Raw genomic sequence first — 19,947 nt, 5'->3', positions numbered from 1 at the left:
ACAAACTAAAGCTGTAACGTTAAGGCCATTAGCAAAAATTTAGACGTAGTCGCAAGGTCGTAAGCAAATCGACCAATCGCTGGCCAGCATTCCAACTAATGTAAGATAATACTGGTCTGTAATTGGTTAAATTGCTTACGACCTTACGGCTACGGCTAAAATTTTTTCACGTGTAATGACCCTTACACTAGCTTTACACCACCTCTCAAGGAGGTGTACAAAACGTGTAAATTACGTCATTAAAGTNTACTACACTTTCAAGAAGAACAGCGTGTAATGACGTAACTCAATGTCACTTCCGGCAAGAAAAACGCTAAAGTGTACACTTTACACTAAAGTGTATAAAGTGTATGCAAGAAAAACAGACCTATTGACAGTGAATATCGGAACGCAGCCTTGAGAAACTCTGAGCCAAGTGCGTACGTGGCGCTGTGATAGAGCAACATGTCGCTGTGATACCAGTGACCGAGAGAAATATACATAAGCATATGTCATTTTTATATGATTGTATAACAAAGTTTGGTAGAAAAACATGAGGTGGTTGATCTCGTGCGTGTTTCTCGTTTTCTTCACTGTCTACGGGCAATGCTATTTTATTACTGTGGATGCGCACGCTGAGGAATGCTTTTTTGACAAGGTTGAAACCGGCACCAAGATGGGTCAGTTTTTTCTGAATATTTTATACTTATATTTATGCCAAATAGCCAGATTGACGCAGTAGTGGCGACACGTTAAATAGAAAGAAAAAAACTTTTTCGTACAATTTAACTTGTGACATTTATTTTCAGGCCTCACATTTGAAATAGCGGAGGGTGGGTTTCTAGATATAGATGTAATGATAACTGGTCCGGATGGTAGAACAATTTATCAGGGTGAGCAAGAGAGCAGCGGGAAGTACACGTTTGCCGCACACACATCAGGTGTTTACACTTACTGCTTTAGCAATCAAAAGAGTACAATGACACCAAAAGTAGTGATGTTCAATATGGATATTGATGAAAATCATAAACAAAAAGATCAGAATGGAGAAGGAGGCCAAGATGGAGAAGGTAGTCAAGCAAAATTAGACGACATGATTAAAGACTTGAGCACTAGTTTATGGGGTGTGAAAAATGAACAAGAATATATGCAGGTACTTATCCAAGTTTGTGCATATAATCACATAAAAACAATTTATACAATTGTCTTTTTATCAGTTTTTATGTACAGTTTGTAATGTTTGTTTTGTTTGCAATTTTAGGTTCGCGATCGCAATCACAGAGCGATTAATGAGAGTACAAATTTTCGAGTTGTAGTCTGGGCATTTTTCGAAACCTTGGTGTTGATTTGCGTGACAGTAGGACAAATCTCTTACTTGAAGCGATTCTTTGAGGTACGAAGAATTGTATAATTCATAGTATAATATATTTAATGATAGACTCTCCTCGAATTATTTGTACATTATCTATGTATTATATATAATATCTTTATCGCAGTAAGTAATATCTGCAGTAAATACATTTTCCAGTCTGTTCAAAAGTTCAAACCCAAAAACTGTACATCATTAAAAGCTTATTTATTTGTAAGGTTTCCTAGTATTAAACTAAGTAACGAACACTAAATGTTTGTAAAAGAACAGCATGAATAATGGAAAAGTTGAATGTGTTTTTTGTATAAAATGTGTTTGTAATAACAAAAACGCCGATAAAAAATATATATCTGTAATGAAAAAAATATATCCGCCAGGTTTTTCTTATTACGTTGTCATTATTTCTTATTATGTTGTCATTAAAAAAAAAATCTACAAACAAACACTCTGATAACAATCACAGTGCGTCTGGCATTTTTCCATGTGACAATATTGTGGAATACGATACGAAAGCCTTCGATTGATGTTTCGTTGCGCGGTGGTCGGGAAGAGGGAACTGTAATCTGTTTCAATTAAAGTGATCGATCGCGCGTGTCACTCTGTTCGAGAGACGGTAGATAGACAGATTAATCGATTGCAATTAGCGTATCGGTACTCACGGATAAACGCATAATTAATGAGTATTCCAATAAGTTAGTGTTGTAATTAATGAATATTCCGAAGAAATGTAAATTTATTTTAGCAAAGAGCAAACAGCAACAATTTATTGAATTTCATATAAAGATCACGGGAGAAAAATTTAATATAAGTTCATTTTTTTCAATTTTCTGGTTTTGATATTATCAGAAAATTATTTGGTGGTTAAAATAGAGTATTTTAATTATCCAAAGCAAGAGAAGGAAATTCTCGAATTCCGAGAGGTAAGCATTTTTATAAAACGTGTAACAGAGAAATACACGTACGTTTTGAACTTTAAAATCGTTCTTCTCTAAAATTACGAAAATATGACTTATCAAGTTCTTCTCCTGTGGTCTTCATATGTATTATATGTGCGCGCGACATGCATATTTAGCATTGAAACATATAGTAATTAACATACATATAGTAATTAATACACAAGCTTTTCTGGTCTGTTTAGTTTTTATTTTAATTCTTTTGTGCTTTACAGATCGATGACACATTTGCAGTTTTTGTGTTTTTAATTTTTTTTTGTGATCTACAGATCACATTTATCGCTAAACGCAGCTGTTTCTACCTTCGTTTTTTACCTTCATTCGCGATGATTGCGTTCGATATTAATGCGCGATAAAAATCAGAGAACACGGAGAATCGTTTAGCGTTAAACGCGCGCGGCGAGAGAGTACCAGGGTCTTTTGTCTGTAATCTCGGCATTTTACGCGTCACGATAAACATCCTCCATTTATAATGCCCTGCTCGTTAGACTATATATGTGTCGGACCACGCGATGAAGAGATACGGTTTTATTCGTCGACGCGCACCAACCGGCGCTTTGATTCTTTCTTTCCTTTAATTATACCGTTATGTGCAATCGATCTCCTTAATTAACAGCGCAGTTTCTTGGCAGAACCGTGCCAACTCTACGCGCGGTTTTACACGTTATCCGAGAAATCTTATTTTTCATCGATCATGGAAAACTCGATAATTTTTAACTCAGACAATTTCCGATCGTTTCTTTTTTTTCTTTTCTTCTTTTTTTTTTATTTTTTTTAATTTTTTTTTGTTTTTTATTGCCGGTTTTGTTGTTTTATTTTTGGAAGGTAAGGGCAAAATCTCATTTTTAACGCGTGTTTTTCAAACGTGTATATTTTGTTTTTTAACCTTTTTATTTTTATTTTACTTTTTTTAACAGTTTATTATATTACGCGTGTCTCTATGTCTTTTTAGAAGTTTCTGCATACGTGTTTAAGTTGCACTCATGCTGATTTATCTTCGGAGGAAATTGCGACTTCGAGGTTTCGTTTCTCTCCAACCTTGTCTCATTTTACGAGCGGCGGACTTGAACGATACAAAGGATTAATTGGCGGGTCCGATCGCCGCGCGTTGCCATCTCTCGCCCTGCCTTCTCCTCGTCTTCACCCTTCTCTCCCGCCCGCCTTTTCCCTTTTCTTCTCGCAATGATCCCTCCGAAGGGGTTGCATGCCACGCAGGATCCTGCGAGAGAAGAAAAAAAAGAGAAGCGCAGAAGAGGAACGAAAGAAAGGAGTTGCTAATTGACACGGGCGATTGCACGTAACGGTATAATTAGAGAAAAGAATACGAAGCCTGAGCCGGTGCACTGATGAAACCAATGAACCAGCCATCGTGCGGCGGCAAGGAGGGAAGCGAATAAGAGAAAAGAAGAGAAAGAGGGAGAGAGAGAAAAAGAGACGAACGTAAAGGCAGAAAAGTAGCAGGGGAGAGAAGCAGCCGGCGGCTTTCGTGCGACTATCGAGGGGTTCCCTCTCCAGAGAAAGAGCCGTAAACCTACGGTAAGGAGGCACGAGAGAGAAAAAACATCGTTCGGGGAGAAAGAGAGAAGGGATACGTGAATGGTCAAGAGGGAGCGGGAGAAAAAAGGGGGAAAGAGAGATAGAGCGAAAACGAGGAGGGAAAGAGAGGGATTATGATGGGCTCGTGGACCCTGCCGCGATCATTCTGTACCAACACGCCGCGCCGGTAAGGTTTCGCGCAGCGTACCTCGTGGACCACCCCGAGAACACCACGAGGAACAAGCGTTCTCCAACGAGGTCACTCTCGCGTTCGCAGAAAAAAAGAAGCTGCTGTCGAAGAGAACCGTCGGTTTCACCTCGGTGTCTCAACTTCTTCAACTTCTTTGTCGTCCTTCCTTCGTCGTTGGATGCGAATTGCAAGTTGGCGACGACAGGACGCCACAGGACAAGACTCGGGAAGTGATTTGGTGAAAGGTGCCGTGAGAGAGTTTGTTTCTTTCGCGAGAACTCTCATGATTCCGTCGGGACCAACTTCTTCATCTTCACAGTCGCCACGACCGAGTTCTTAACCGGCGATTCTCGACCAGGTACCCCCGAAAAAAAAGGATTCATCCAGCGATCATCTTAAAAAGAGACGTCCAGTTTTAAATTTTACCACTTTAAGAGCTTAACTCGAAAAAGATTCTAATTTTTTCGCACGCATCATTTGTCAGAAGTAACATTTTTTAAAATTACTTTTGCACGGCGTTTGAAAACAATCGTGTTTTAAGAATCAATGCGCGATGCGCTCCGATGATTCGCTTTTATTCTGGTCATTCCGTGCGGAACAAGATCGAGATCTGAGTGAACAATGAAATATATATTGAATATTCACTTCTATAAGAAAAAATTACGATAATTATACCAAGAAGTAATCCCTGTGATATCGGATTGTCAACCGGCTTGAGCGAATATTATTCGGGAACAAGAATTAAGAAGGAAAAACTCGGTGGCTAGTCGCAGATCGTTTACGGGGGCTCCCGCGACGAGTTCGGCGGAAATTATTCCGTCAAGATCGCAATCGCGCAAGCAGTTCGCCCAGGCGATCAGGTTTCGCTCCCCGAGAAGAAATCTCACTCCTCCAGCGCACGTTCTCCGTCGTGTAGTGTCGGGGAAGGATTGCCGAGGTCGGGCAAGCCACTCGGTCGGATCTCGCGCGTCTAATTATGCGAGCCAGTGGATATTATGAGTCGCAAAATGAGACGTGAAACGGCGACACTTTGTGATCGCGCGAACAAGAAGAGGAACAGTTACGCCCGCAGGACTGTTCGCGGAAAAGACCAGGGCTTACCGCGGGAATTATTTTCGATAAAAAAAAGAGGAGACCGATTCAAATTGTGCGATTAGTATTAAACGAGGACAGACGTGCAAGTCCCGCAGCTGAGCCGTGTCAAAAAAACGCAATTACCTTTGATACTGCTTGTTTCATTACGGTGAGTAATTATTTGATTATACGACAACTTGCGAAAGTTTATATCTCGATGTTTGACATAATTGACGTAATTTCACGACGGCTCTATTTGTTTTTCTTCGTGAGATTTTAAATGTTCGATTCTTACAAAATAAAAAATCATTTCTATAACAGTGGCTAATTATTATCGCTTAATAAATTGTACTAAAAATGCAGTAAGATCTGAAAATTGTACAGTAGTATTTTAATGGCAGTTGTGAAAATTATTGAAAATTTTCACGAAGCAAACTTGAATGAATTGATGCAATAAATGTGCAATTCCATACAAGAACATTAATATCTCTCTTATATTAATGTATTTGCGCGGTGCTGCTAATAGTTTAACTAAAGAGACACATTTATGTGATGGTCTGATAAAAATATTAGATGATTATACGCGGATAATCAGGATAAGTTAACTGCGCTATTCGGAACGAAAGTGGTCGGTGCGTATTAATTCTGATGTTATATATTTTATCGCGACTTTATCGCGCGTTGATTCGATTTTCTTTTTGTACGACAGAAATTGTAATGAGATTCTTTCTCGTCGTATAGAGTAAACAGCATCGCGCAAAGCCACGTTCGCGGACATTCTCGCGCGGAATTGCGAGTCTGTCGTAACAGGATCTCGTTAACAGGTAGTCGATATGGTATATATACGATGATGGTGTACGGTGGCGGTCGGTGCTCGATAAAAGCGTCGAGATAAGCTTTCGCGATTGTTCGCGTGCACCGCGAGTCGCACAAAATCGCGAACACTATAAGAATCCTTTTATTATCTATTCAATTTTTATTTTCTATACATTTTATGTACAATTTTTTTTTTCTAATATGGCATTTGGATTCTAAATTATATTTCTCTCTTTTCTTTCTCTCTCTTTTTCAAAAACTGAAAATTTGTAAAAAAAACAAAACATTAACATGTCTTCTAAAACAGTGTTACTAGACAAAACGCATTTATTCCAAGATAGTATAACTGCAAATCGAGATAACGAACCTAGAAAAGCCTCGAGGATTTCTGTCTTCCGACGATGGTCGCTGAACTGGCAATGATTTACCGATGTCTCGGCAGATTAATAGGCAGCAGCCCCTCTTTTAACGGCTCGCCGCGACTCGCCCGGAGTTCATCTCACAAATGACCATTCCGTTATGTGCCTCGACTTTGCTCTACTTTGCAACTGTCACGAACAATAAACATACTCCAGGAAGACTCCAGTCATCGATCCTTCCCTTCTGTAATCTCATTACAAATTATTTCTCACGAGAAATAGAGAACGTTCTCCCAAGTAATTATTTGCAAAAACAGATACACATCATAGCGCGCCGATCGAAGGTCATGGATGATTTCGACGCTGTGTCCATTATTGCAAATAATTACCACCGTTTATTTTCAATCGCGGAAAACTGAGCGTAACAATCGCGCGAACTTATTGTGAAGGGAAGGAACGTAAAATGTCGCTCGAAATTGTTGCGGTTAAATGACAGCGGCCATTAAACACAACAATCTCACAACAACGGTTATCGTGTCGAATAGTGGTACAAGCATCTCGACTGTGGCTGTTTTTCTCGACGCCTTTTAAACGAGGTGAAAAGCGCGTTTTAAAACTGTCGCGTTTTACGATCGCATGCTATTAAGCCGAGCGAAAATGTTCGTGCCGTGAGTGAAAATACTTTACATGATGCATCATCGTCGATTACTTTTACATGCGAGTACGCGAGTATTATAATATGACGAGCATATTGAACTGGTCCCCTTGGATTACCGGAGATTATTTCTTCTAGATCATTTAAGGACGCGCACACGCGAGAGAAACGCTCAGGATAATGACGGTCCAAACTATATAACGTAATGCGCGACGTGAATGATCGATTATAAAATCGAATACTCCGTTATCCTTCGATCAAAATACGATAGTAATTGTGATTATCCTGGACGGGGATTATCTCTCGATCAGGACAAACAAAGGCACTGACAATGTTGAAGAACGTAAAAAAGCTATTTTTATAATACTATAAATAATATTTATAATATTTTTATAATATTTATCAAGTGTTCTTGTAAAACAAGCTTCTCTCTTAAGGGAATCCTTAAGTGAGTCTCTTTTATCAATAAAATTGAATTTTCTGTGCATACACTCATCTTTTTTTTAACTGTATGGATTGATAAACTCTTTTCTACAATTGAAGTACATACAATAAGAGATGTTCAAATTTATACAACAAAATGAAAAAAATGTTTAAAAAATTTCCATTTTTTTTTATTTTTTAGTTTTTATCGATATTTCCAAAATTCAGTTTTATCGATAAAACAGAATTACTTTAGGATCCTCTTAATGTACGTAATAATTATAATACTTTGTTCATCTGAAATATTATAAATAGCACCATTCACTGTTTTTCTCTCTTTCTACATGTGAGACGTTGCAATTGCCATATAACAATGTAACAATCTTTCAAAAAGATTTAATATGTCGCTGTTTTGTACATATTTAAAAGAGGATATATACTTCTTAATGAAAAGTTACTTTTCCCGGGATAAATTAGTATGGCTGAATGTTAATAAGGTGCTTTCTCGAAAGCGCCATAAAAATTATGAGTTACGATTGGACAGAGTAGCGGGAATGTAAGGTGTGTATACAGTGCGTGAATGTATGCGCGCGCGTGTGTGTGTGTGTAATCAACAATTACAATGTTCAACGAATATCTTTTTTGTTTTCTTTTTATGTTCTTGTAAAGACAGCCTCTCTTCTTCTTAATGTACGTAATTAGTCCTCGGTGTCGTTGCGATCTTTTCGAGAACTCTCCATTCACTTCGGTCGATTTCGCTCATTCTACCGGACAGGTAGAATGTGCAAGTTTGTCCTGTCAAACATTTTTATTTTGTAATCAAAAACGTTTTTTTCAATCAATTACTTTACGTTTCAGAAAATTGGCATATTTTTATCTTACGTACATTGTGCAGAATCTTTTTCTCTTGTTAATATTTTCTCTGTATCGCTAAGGGACAAAACGAGCTTTTGTGATTCCTGTAAATTTAATAACTGGTTTCTCGGTGCACCAAATTGTTCTAGTAATACGTACACAGTATTATTGACAGACGCGCGCGTCAACCGGTCCTCACTGTACTCACGTTCTCCCCATGCACCTCCGCGCGTCCAAGTATAGATATTTCTCATCTTCTCTTCTTTCCACTACCAGTTCCTACCTTCTTCTCCTGTCTCGCAGTCCCTTTTGCGTCCCTACCTCCTTTCGTTTTCTTTCTCTTTCTCTCTCTCTCTCTCTCTCTCTCTCTCTCTCTCTCTCTCTCTCTCTCTCTCTCTCTCTCGCAACTTTCTCGGTCAACCAGCAGGACTGAGCTCCTTTACCCCGGCTCTCGTTTTCTTCTGCGTACGTGCGACTCGAGTGTATGTACACGATTCTTAGCTTCCAGCTTCGTTAAGAGGACTCCTCGAGTCGTCGTCCTGGCTGCCCTTCGTGAAAATCTAGACTCGATTTCCCCACGGGAGATCATTTCACACAAAGCTCGAGTTCTTGAGCTCGAGTTGTTTTGCTCGCTATCCGAGAATACGATTAACAACTCGCACCTGTATATTGGCGCGTTTCCGATTAGGTTTCTAAAATTCTGAAATAACTATGCGAACTTCGCTCACATTCCTAGTTTTTCCTCCTTCGCTTCTCTCGCGATTACACTCTGAGATCGTAATCTACATATCGAAGAACTCTTTGAAGAATGAAGTTGTCTCTATTGTTCGAAAGGGATACGGTCAATTTCGCAGTTCAAAAAGTTTTTACAGTGTTTAATTTTTTTTAATTAGTTGCTTCTTTAAAAATTCTTTAAAAATTGTCTGTCTGTTGTACATCGTTGGCACGTTAATGGCGGAAGTAAATCATACTTCTTTTCGAAACCGTTAAGCATTCGAACAATTTAATCGCTTTCGAGTTACGATCGCATTTTACGATTCGGCAGCTTACGCGCTGGCGGCTCCTGTCATGAGGATTATGCAAACACGATGTGTGCATATACATGTACACACGTATATAGATATTACGAGCTACTGTGCTCATTACAACACTCGAATAACGCAGCCGCGCGGAATTGGCGATTAGCTCGTTCAGCAACAGACGTGGTGGCGCTTATTGCATTTCTATATTGCCCGGTCTTGTACGGCGTGAGCCAGCGAGATGTTTTATCGCTGGTAATTCGCGCATAGTTCATATAAAAAAAAGAGAAAAAAAAGACGAAAGAAAAGGGTATCGTGTGTGCCGAAGTGCACGCGTTATTTCCATTCCCACTGTGATCACAAATGCATTTTATATACGCCGGCTAATATCGGCGGCCGATCGCGTGGGCTAGATATATACGGCAATATACTGTATGTAAGAACAGGCACAGCGTGTGTATACGTGTATGTACGTGTGTATACCAGTTCCGTGGCAGGAACGTAATTGCTACTATGTGTAGCAAGAGTTGACGATTTGAGAATACATACATAAACACTGTAGGTATACATTTATCTTTTTTCTTCTCTCATAATTCTTTACCATAAAAATATCGTAAATTAGAATTATATAAACGGAGTCCAGAGAAGGCTTTTTAGATTCGAATCTTATGGTATTGAAATTAATTGAAGTGTATGGGCGTTGACGATACGTACACTTGCTTTTTTTTTGTATACACCGTTACTTCGAAAAGTCACACACACACGGTTCAAAAGTTTATGCAACGTCGTTTGTACAATGTAGCCGCAAAGTGACACTTAATGTTGACAGAAGCAGAAGTGTTTCATCGATGAGCTTTTCACTCGAGAACTCGCGCGTTTCAGCTACGTCACTGTTTCCCGTAGGCAGCAGAGCTATAGCTTCAGGTCTCGGACCTAGAGCGGGCACGGAAAGACACTCGAGAGTCCAAGACGATTATGGTACATCGGTTCGACATTACACCTTGCGAGCGCCTGGTGGACGCGGCGCCCGATTTACCTCGCTCTCACGTTGCACAAACTGTTGATACAAGCGGAGTTAAGTTACGACTTTGCAAAGTCTATCACTTACCCCGCCGTTCGCGTCACACACTGTTGCGTTTTACCTTCAGCCGGACACGTTGTCCTATCTTGGAGTCCAAGAAAAGATTATATATATATATGTATATTCTTGTAGTCGCCTGTGCGAAAGTCCGAAAGATATCTTTTCCGCCAAGATATTTTCGTATACATTACCAAGTCTGGCAGCACACCTATAAATTATTCGCTTCCAATTCGCAGATACCAATCTCTCTCGCACACAATTCCTTTCTTTCAATTAATTTTTAGAAGAGATCAATAGTTTTTAAATATATCGTCAAGAATTGAAATGGAAAAATTGCAAAATTGTTTTACAACAGTAAATTTAACAAATTATAAAACTTGTGAAAATGATCAACAAAGATTATTAGAGTCGATAAGAGCCAATATGCTGGATGTACGTGCAAATATGTGTATATATTTATATGTATACACATTTACAACATATACACAATACACACACACACACGTATATAAATTAAGATATTAAGTTGTAATTTATCGATTTCTCTTACTGCGTAAGAAAACCAGTTTCTATCAAGTGTAATGATTAATTGAACCTTTATTTTTTTATTATCGCGACTGTGATGCATTGATTTGTCCTTGATTTCACTATCACGGTCACGTTTGGTTTTTTGCTATCAATCGCTCTCAATGTATACATAAGTATAATACATACGGTAGAGCGCTTTTCAAATACTTGTAACAAAATTGTTATTTCTTCCGATGCTTGCAGGAAAAAAATGACAATGCGCAGCAATGGTCTTCTCGTGATCCTGCGATCGTTTTTGGTTGCCGCCGTCGCCTCGACGTTACCGGGGACCTGGATGTAAGTATTTTTTTTCGCGCCTTGATGCGGCAGTTTTCTTTTTTATCGCACGTTAAAGGTGCTAATTGGTTTCACACGCGTATTTATAGTTACACGGGACGCGACTATTTTTTTCATTAAGCTCATATGTCTCTTAAAATAAGCCGATGTCGAAGGACATGGAGTGCCCTACTTTTATCGCCAATCGAAGGATGAACTATCGATGGTGTATCGTTCTTTCTTAAGAAAGAAGCTCTATTTTCCAAACATTGTTCTATGGAAAACTGTCAGTTATACAATTATCACAATCTTCCTCACACATAAATAACTAAGAAAAAACTTAGACATTTTGATTAAGATATTAAGCAATAAAAATAACATTAAAAGGATATATAATATCGTTAATATAACACACATATAAGAGATATAACACACAATACGTTAATATAACACACCCCAGCAAACACAGAATATAACTGCTATATAACATAGAAGTAACAGCGTGATATACGTAATATAACAGCTGTATTATACTCTATTAACATCAATGTTATGTAATTTTGTTTTATAAATGTAATATAATTATGTTATATATCTATTATATTGCTTGTTATTAGCTGGTAATGACACATTATAACTTTTATATAACATTTCTTTAACTATATAACAATTATATTACATTCTACTTACATGTTATATTCATATTATATAACTGCAATATACGATAAGTAGGAAATTACAACTAACATGGATGTTACATGCAACGACCATGTTATATTACATGTTACATTTGTTTTATTACGACAATGTTGCTGTTTTATATATCTGTATTTGCTGGGACATATAAGAGATATAACATATACAATACTACAAAGAGATGAGTTGAGAGATTTTTCACGCTCTTTTTAATTTATGGACTTTTTTGTGCCGGGCGCATCGTGAGAAATACGAACGAAAAATCTGTCATGCTCCAAAAATCTCAGCGCGAGTTTGTTCCCTCGTCGATCGTACCCGGCTTCGCCGGGAGTGTGTCTAATCTCTGAATTGCTATTTTCGCCCTTGTGTTCTACCCTGCGTGAGCATGACCAATTACCGAATGGTCTCGGATATTCGTGCTCTTTTGTAAGCCGTTCAGATTTATCAGAACTTTCTTCGCGTAGAATTTACTTCACGAATTAGGATAAGCAAAGAAATTCTTCGCTTTCATTGCTTTCCCGGCAAAATGCGCTTATACAAGCTACTGTAAAGTTAGTTGGAATCATTGATAGCTGGCTCAATATGTAAATAAATATTTATATCGAATTAGAAATTACTTAATGCCTAATTAAACAAAAAACATTTATCTTCGAAGTTGTCATGTTTATCTTCACAGATTTTAGAACATCGTTATGTTCGGACACTGATGATATTGACGATTTTAATCCAATCACCTGCAACTAATCGCCTCGAGACACTCCGTACATATATGAACGCGCGCCACTGCGGATGTAGCCGCAATCTCTTAGGAGACACGGGGCATTATTTTTCGGACCCGCGGCCCACGACGCGCGGCTCCGGTGCTTCGTACGTACGAGCGTTGCGTGGGCCGTACCTCGTCGAAATATTATCGCTCTTTCTTTTCCCCCTTCCGCTCTTCATCGTCATTCTCCCGGTTCGCAAATGTCCGCGCCATTGTTTTAGGGGAGTGTAAAACCGATGATATATCGCCGCTGAAGCATGTTCGAGAATATTAATGTTGTCTATTACACACTCTCTAGATAGGCTTGCACGGGCTTTTACAATATTCTTGCTGTAACATTTAGAAACGGGGATGTTACGGGCGATATTTCGATAGAATACTGCGGGAAATGTTCGCGCGTCTCCGTTTTTATACGTTGACAAGAAACCGTCCCGGAGGATGAATATTTTTTTTCATTTGTGTCAACAAGAGATTAATATTTTATATTGAGCGTATATCTTTTTTTTAATACAAAATTTAATAGAAATATAAATTTTATGTTTTACACTACACTATCTACTCTTCAGAAATAATGCGTGTTGTTCATACATCTTAAGCGGTCGCATCACATTGCCAACAACCTCAACGAGTATTCACCTGAGTCACGCTCGGACAAGTCGTCCGGATTGCATCGAGTAGCCGTACAGGTTGTCGCGGCTTAGGCACTGCGTAAATCGCCATTGAACGAACACGATTGACAGACAATAGATCCGACGCAAAATATAATTAAAGTTAGATTGTTTTTAAATTGCTCATTTCAAAAACGCCTAATTCAAATCTGTTTATATGATTTTTACTAATGTTTCGTTGTTGCCAAAAGATTACGATCGCTCATATTCTTCAGATCGAAAGTTACCGAATCGATCGAAATGTGCGTATACTCTTATAAACAAATGCTCGACAATTTGTTTTGGCAATTGATGCACGAAATGCGAGAATAAACGCGATTTGTGACGTGGATTTGCGTTATTGATACCTTCGTACGCGGACACTCGCCCGCTTCGAATTTCAGATTGGGTTCTTTTTCCGACCGTTCCACGACTTCTGCCTTTGACGATACCGTTCCATCATCTCGCTCGGTTGACTCACAAATGTGCCATTAAGGACCCCGCGCCGTCGAGAGAAAATCCACTCCGCGCCTACGGACGATAGCACATCACCCCACACCGAATTTATATAATCGGCGTAACAAATCTCCAGGAGTTGGGGACTGTGTCGTGGCATCGCTCATAATGCTAGGTCGCGATAAAATTATAATCGGCGTGAATAAAACAACGGTTTCGAAATCCAAAAAAGAAAAATAAAAAAGCGTTAAAAAAATTTTCATTGAAAAATATAAACAATCTTTTTAATCATCGTCTTAAAATTTTTATCTTTTGAAAATTTCTTTAAATGCGTGTAAATAGAAACCTGGGTCTGCGACATCTTCCGCAATTGGAAGCAGCCCGATCAACGGAGGAATACGAGACGAGTGCTTCCGCAATTTGCGGTTTGAAGGGACTGTCCCAAGGCCAAGGAAAACTCTGTCAGCTGTCCGTGGATCACATGTCCAGCGTGGCCAAGGGCGCGAAATACGGCGTTATGGAATGTCAGCATCAGTTTAGAGACAGAAGATGGAACTGTTCCACAGTACATGACGAGACTGTGTTCGGTCCAATACTTAGAATAGGTATACTTCGATCTGTCTGATCTTCAAGAATTGCAGCGCGTTGCGATAGAAATATTTTTTATCAATGTAAATTATTTCAAAATATTTCAAATATTATTGTTTCAAAATATTTTGTAAATGATTATTAATTATTGCAGCGAGCAGGGAAACCGCGTTTGTTCACGCGATCACCGCTGCTGGCGTGGTTTACTCTATTAGTCGGTCTTGCCGAGACGGCCAGCTATCGTCGTGCGGCTGTTCGAGGAGTAATAGGCCCAGAGATCTGAATCCCGATTGGATCTGGGGTGGATGCGGAGATAATCTCGAATACGGCTATAAGTACGCTCATAGATTTTATGGTTTTTTTTTGCGAAAAAGAGAGATAATGCGCAAGAAAATTTTCAATGGTTTATTTTGTTTTAGAGTACAAAGTACACGACAAACGTTGTTTCACATTTCAGATTCACACAAGCGTTCGTTGACGTGCGAGAACGCGAACGTATCTTCAAGAGAGGCAGTCGGGAACAGGGCAGAAGCTTGATGAATCTGCACAACAATGAAGCCGGGCGCAGGGTAAAGTTTGTTCTTTTTTTAGTCTAGCACATGCGAGGAATTTCTTTTTAAATGTCGTGTTCTCAGACGTACGGAGCGTATCGATTTTTTGAGATTCAACATTGAATTGATCATGCTGAACTTGTTGCCATTACAAAACATATAACATGTATTGTCCGTCTATTCTCCACAGGCCGTCATCAAAAGGTCCAAGGTGACGTGCAAATGTCACGGCGTTTCCGGAAGCTGCAGCCTCATCACTTGCTGGCAACAGCTTGCGTCGTTTCGCGAAATTGGTAAGTTGCGACCTTACGATCTTACAAATTCAAATACGACAAAAATCATAAAAAATCAACGCGTTATATTTTTTTACATTTTCAGGCGACTTTTTGTTAGACAAATACGACGGTGCGACCGAAGTTAAAGTAAATCGGCGAGGTCGTTTATCCATGCGCGATCCGAGATTCTCCGTGCCTACTGCCAGTGATCTCATTTATTTAGATGATTCGCCAAACTACTGTCTTCCAAACGATACATTAGGATCATTAGGTAAAACAAGTTCTGTTTCTAAGGATAAGTTGTTTGTTTTGTAACTTTTATTACTCTTTCTAGTTTTTTCTTTGTTAATTTACGTAACTACCGATAGCAAGCTGTCTTTTTTTAATAGGCACACAAGGCAGATTATGCAACAGGACCTCATCCGGAATGGATGGCTGCAATCTTCTTTGTTGCGGCAGAGGATACAACACGCAGAAATCGACTATTAGAGAAAGATGTGAATGCAAATTTCACTGGTGTTGTTTCGTCGAATGTAAGACTTGTGTGAAAAATATCGATATTTACACCTGCAAGTAAAACATGCTATTATTTATTAATTTTATAATCCTTGTTTTTGATCTTAAAGCTCCTACATGGATATTCATTCATTATACTATTCTGTAACAGTGGCATTATCATTTTACAGTCAATGAAGTTTAAGTGACATAGACACGTTATATCGCTCTCCTTTTCTCTTAATACTTTGCTGACCGGCTATTTCAAGCCAAAAAACTATCCCGTGCAGCCGGCTAAAATAACTAAGAATATGATCTAGAACGCTCTTATAAAAAAAACTCTTAGATTGCTTTCAGGCTTAAAACTTGCATAAACTAATGTAAGTGAAAACACGAGTTAACCGGTCAGCGACGTTCGGGCATGAAAACACGAGTATATTCGTGATTCGGTTAGCAAAGTGTTAATACGTAATTACGCGTCCCTACTTAATTTAATTAAAACTTTTTTCTTCATTTTTATAACTGTATAGTTGCTTATGAAGTATTATTAAAAACAAGAACAAAAACGTATATTAGGACAGTATATGTTTACATGAAAAATTAATTCTCCGTCTGCAATATGGTTTTTTGCTAACGCCGTCTGCATAACCGAGTCTGAAAGTCCCAGACCTATTTTCTTACTGTTGTAGGCTTTAAAAAAATCTTAGAAAATTCTGAGATATCTTATAAGGTGTCTACTTTGATGCAGAAGCGATATTTAACCAGGATATTAAAACCCTTTTGCAAGAAAAATAAAAATTTGAAGGTAGATGCAGAAAAATTGGGCTTTGGAAACTGAAATCCCCATTATGCAAACGGAGGGTTAAGTTGTTGCATATCGGAAATGATTTGATTGCGGCCTACAAGTATATACAAACAAAAAAAAACAATGTGTTTTTGTAAAACACACCTTTCCAGAACGAGGTAATAAAAATATAGATATGAATCATACTGTCTTCCGTAAAAAAATATCACATACTTTGATGACTATTTGTAGTCATCAGTATATTAATTAAGCGATTATTGATATACACACAATTTAAGAGTAACATTAAAATTTTCATGCTATTTATCTCATGAATAAAATATTTTTAATAAAAGTAAAAATGTTAATACAACACTATAATTTATTTTTCTTAATTTTTTAAGATTATCTTTGTGTAGTGAGGCATAATGTGATGTGTATATTTATATAATGTAAAGTAAAAAAAATTTCTATTATAATTGATACACGAATGATATCGTTCCAATTATAACACAATATGAATCATCTGATCTGTGTAAAATGGTACTTGTCTTCAGTAATGATATAATTCATAAGTCAGATGTAGTAACTTTATCTTTAATAGACTAGATGTTTATTTAACAGTGTGCAACGCAACACAATTATTTATTGATTTTTTATTCTTAGAACTGCAATGTACAAAATGTAAAGTGCTGTATTAGGCATTTTACAATGAATAAACATTCACACAATAATAAAACATGTATATTAACTAAATTATTATAATCTTATTTTACTTTGAAGAGTCTATCAATACATTCCCGATCGGCGACTTTAAAAAAGCGAGGCATTATCTAAAGATCGCAAAGTTTTGTTATTTATAGGTGGAAATATACAAAATATTGCTTCATCATGTTAGACTATGTTTATTAAACAAATAAAATTGATATTACAAACTACGTGAAATTTTAAACGGTCATGGAAGCCCACGCTGAATGTTTGTTGCATAATAAATATATATTTTATATATATATATGTATATATTTACATTTTACATGTAAATTTGGCCGAATTGAGAAAGCGATGGCACGGAAAGCCGGAGATTCCAGATTCGACTCCTGGCCGAAGTGTTTTTTCGCAATATTTTAAAATTAGTGGATATAGAGAGGTAAACGGATTTTTCATGTACGTAATGCAAGTATAGTATCCAGTATGAATTTAGAAATTGAATTTTCATTTCAAAACACATGTGAAAATTTACACGTGAAGTGCAATATATATTGGTCATGGAAGTCCACGCTGGATGTTTGTTGCGTAATAAATATATATATATATATATATATACAGTGTCCGACAATTACTTTAACATCTCTCGTAGGCAGGTAGAAAGAGTAAAACTAAGTCGAAAAGTCCTGAACCATTTTTTTCTATTACATATAATAAAGGAGTAATTGTTGAATAAATCAGCGCCGACCTTTAGCCGGGCTCACGTCAGTGAGCCGCGCGGAGCACTCACGCACACCAAACGTGTTGTTCACTGACGTGCGTTCGGCTAAAGGTCGGCGCTGATTGGCTTGATTTAATCAATAATTACTCCTTTATTACATGTAATAGAAAAAAATGGTTCAGGACTTTTCGACTCAGTTTTACTCCTTCTATCTGCCTACGAGAGATGCTAAAGTAATTGTCGGACACCCTGTATATATAATAAATAATATATTATAAATATATTATATATATATACGAGTATATATATATATATATATATATATACACACACACATATATATTTATGTAGTTCTACGTTAATTTAATATTAATTTTCAATAATGAGCTTAAGCTCTTAAGTTCTAAACTACGCGAAACGGTCATGAGAGTAGCTGAATATTATATATATATATATATGTATATATAATAAGCTGAATATTATATTTATATATACATATATATATATATATATATATAATATTTTTTACTCCCATGACCGTTTCGCGTAGTTTAGAACTTAAGAGCTTAAACTCATTATTGAAAATTAATATTAAATTAACGTAGAACTACATTGCGTCCTCAGCTAGATTTTAAAAATGACTAACGTAGGACTACGTTACCGGTCGCGAATGTATCAACATATTTTACATATCACTTACATGATATAAACATTATTAGCTTGTGTGCTTATTTATATTGATCAAATATTATTCATGAATTTCCCATGGCTTTTCTGGTCTATATCTATCCCAAGAGTTGGGATATTTATATACTAGTGGTTCGGTCAGAATAATTCCACCATTCTCTAGTTCTTTAAGTAACAACTCACACTTTTCTCCCTTCAAATCAGAATTAACTTCCATTTCACAGATTCCAGCTTCCAAACAACGCAGAGCTAACAAGCGTGCGACATTAATATAAGCTGAACCATCAGTACCTCTAGAATATTTATAAATATAGAGTAAATACATATGCACATAAGAATAAAAATATAGAAAACACTTTTAATAACTTAAAAATAACATCTCCGTACCGATACAACTGTTTCTTTAATGCCCATTCATTACTAGATACTGTGATAACTGGTCCATTTTTGAAGTGGTGGACCTCTGCAACGATATATCGAGGTTTTTTGGTCACAAACAGCCTATACAATTGTGAAAAACAAAATCGTTGATTATGATACATATATATTATAAAAAAAGAATGATTAAAATATAAATATAAACATAAATATCAACTTATTATAAATACTTGTGCCAGTATGAGTGTCCGGGTACTTCGAGATGATAACCCTGAGGTTTTCTTGCTATTCTCAACCGCTCTAAATTTCGTGGATTTCGATTCACAATTTCCGTACACTGTTCGACCAACGTCGCATTATCGTGTATTTCTCTTCGCATACGAAAAGCGCGTGTTACGCTAGTGCGTATATTTGCTGAATACATCGTCCGCGATTTGAATAAAATTGTAACAGACGGACTTCACCTTAAATAGTAGTAATAAAGAAATTTTTGACAAAATTCTAGTTTAACTTCACCTTAAACCTTAACGAAGTTACATTCATCGTGTTTTTGCACGAGAGATTCTGCGTGTAAAGCTGACTTTGCGCGAAGGTTAGGAAATCTGTTATGTCAAAAGGTTTAGTCTTTTTCACTGCGTCAGAGCTGCACTAATTACAGGTTATACAAGTTTCAGATTTGTTCAGAATCAGACAGAAACTTCCAAAACGTAGTCAATGAAGTGGACAATTTAGAGTTTAGATTTAAAAAAAGCCGTCGGTTCTGATTTAGCTGATATTTTAATTATGTCAAAATGGGTCAAGTAGAAGTTCAAGACAATAAAATTAAAAAGATCGCCATGAACATTAATCTAAGCAATAATATTAAGCAAAACAAAAAGTATAATTGCACTTATCCTGACTGCCATGCCATGTTCGAACGACCGTGGAGGCTAGAGAGGCATATGCGTTTGCACGTTGGAGAGGTAGTATGTGAATATTGAAGTAAAATATTTTTTAGTTTTAAATAATTTAAAATTATTTAAATTATATATATATATATATATATATTT

General features: G+C 37.2%; 4 protein-coding genes across 7 annotated transcripts in view; 3 read left to right on the top strand and 1 right to left on the bottom strand.

The window, feature by feature from the left end:
• Positions 1–407: 407 nt before the first annotated feature.
• Positions 408–1,717, top strand: LOC109860308 (transmembrane emp24 domain-containing protein 2-like). The gene is made up of 3 exons (XM_020439309.1): positions 408–659; positions 789–1,132; positions 1,241–1,717. Exons 1-3 carry the CDS (start codon positions 533–535, stop codon positions 1,388–1,390), a joined length of 621 nt encoding a protein of 206 aa, XP_020294898.1. The 5' UTR covers positions 408–532; the 3' UTR covers positions 1,391–1,717.
• Positions 1,718–3,182: 1,465 nt separating this feature from the next.
• LOC109860310 (protein Wnt-5b-like) lies at positions 3,183–15,705 on the top strand. Of its 2 annotated transcripts, none has more exons than XM_020439313.1 (8): positions 3,183–5,270; positions 11,081–11,173; positions 14,057–14,319; positions 14,457–14,637; positions 14,760–14,871; positions 15,044–15,146; positions 15,232–15,399; positions 15,518–15,705. In XM_020439313.1, exons 2-8 carry the CDS (start codon positions 11,088–11,090, stop codon positions 15,703–15,705), a joined length of 1,101 nt encoding a protein of 366 aa, XP_020294902.1. In that variant the 5' UTR covers positions 3,183–5,270; positions 11,081–11,087. The 2 variants fall into 2 exon arrangements, with proteins under 2 accessions (XP_020294902.1, XP_020294903.1); XM_020439314.1 differs by lacking the exon at positions 3,183–5,270 and adding an exon at positions 8,615–9,786.
• Positions 15,613–19,669, bottom strand: LOC109860312 (39S ribosomal protein L18, mitochondrial). Of its 2 annotated transcripts, XM_020439318.1 has the most exons (4): positions 19,129–19,669; positions 18,908–19,021; positions 18,534–18,813; positions 15,613–15,695 (listed from the first exon to the last, which is right to left on the bottom strand). In XM_020439318.1, the coding sequence occupies exons 1-3, from the start codon at positions 19,320–19,322 to the stop codon at positions 18,582–18,584; spliced, it is 540 nt and encodes a 179-aa protein (XP_020294907.1). In that variant the 5' UTR covers positions 19,323–19,669; the 3' UTR covers positions 15,613–15,695; positions 18,534–18,581. The 2 variants fall into 2 exon arrangements, with proteins under 2 accessions (XP_020294907.1, XP_020294906.1); XM_020439317.1 differs by lacking the exon at positions 15,613–15,695 and having other exon boundaries at positions 18,357–18,813.
• LOC109860311 (zinc finger protein 525-like) overlaps positions 19,667–19,947 on the top strand; it is a 1,572-nt gene continuing 1,291 nt past the window's right edge. Inside the window, exon 1 of one of the 2 annotated variants that reach the window (XM_020439316.1) lies at positions 19,667–19,860. In XM_020439316.1, the coding sequence (XP_020294905.1) occupies positions 19,690–19,860 (171 nt within the window). In that variant the 5' untranslated portion in view covers positions 19,667–19,689. Of the gene's footprint in view, positions 19,864–19,947 lie in introns of both variants that reach the window. The other variant, XM_020439315.1, reaches the window with a different exon arrangement.

Source organism: Pseudomyrmex gracilis, unplaced genomic scaffold (genome assembly GCF_002006095.1).
Source record: "Pseudomyrmex gracilis isolate BER0280 unplaced genomic scaffold, ASM200609v1 scaffold_364, whole genome shotgun sequence".
Lineage (NCBI taxonomy): Eukaryota > Metazoa > Arthropoda > Insecta > Hymenoptera > Formicidae > Pseudomyrmex > Pseudomyrmex gracilis.
This window is presented reverse-complemented; position numbering and strand designations above follow the sequence as displayed.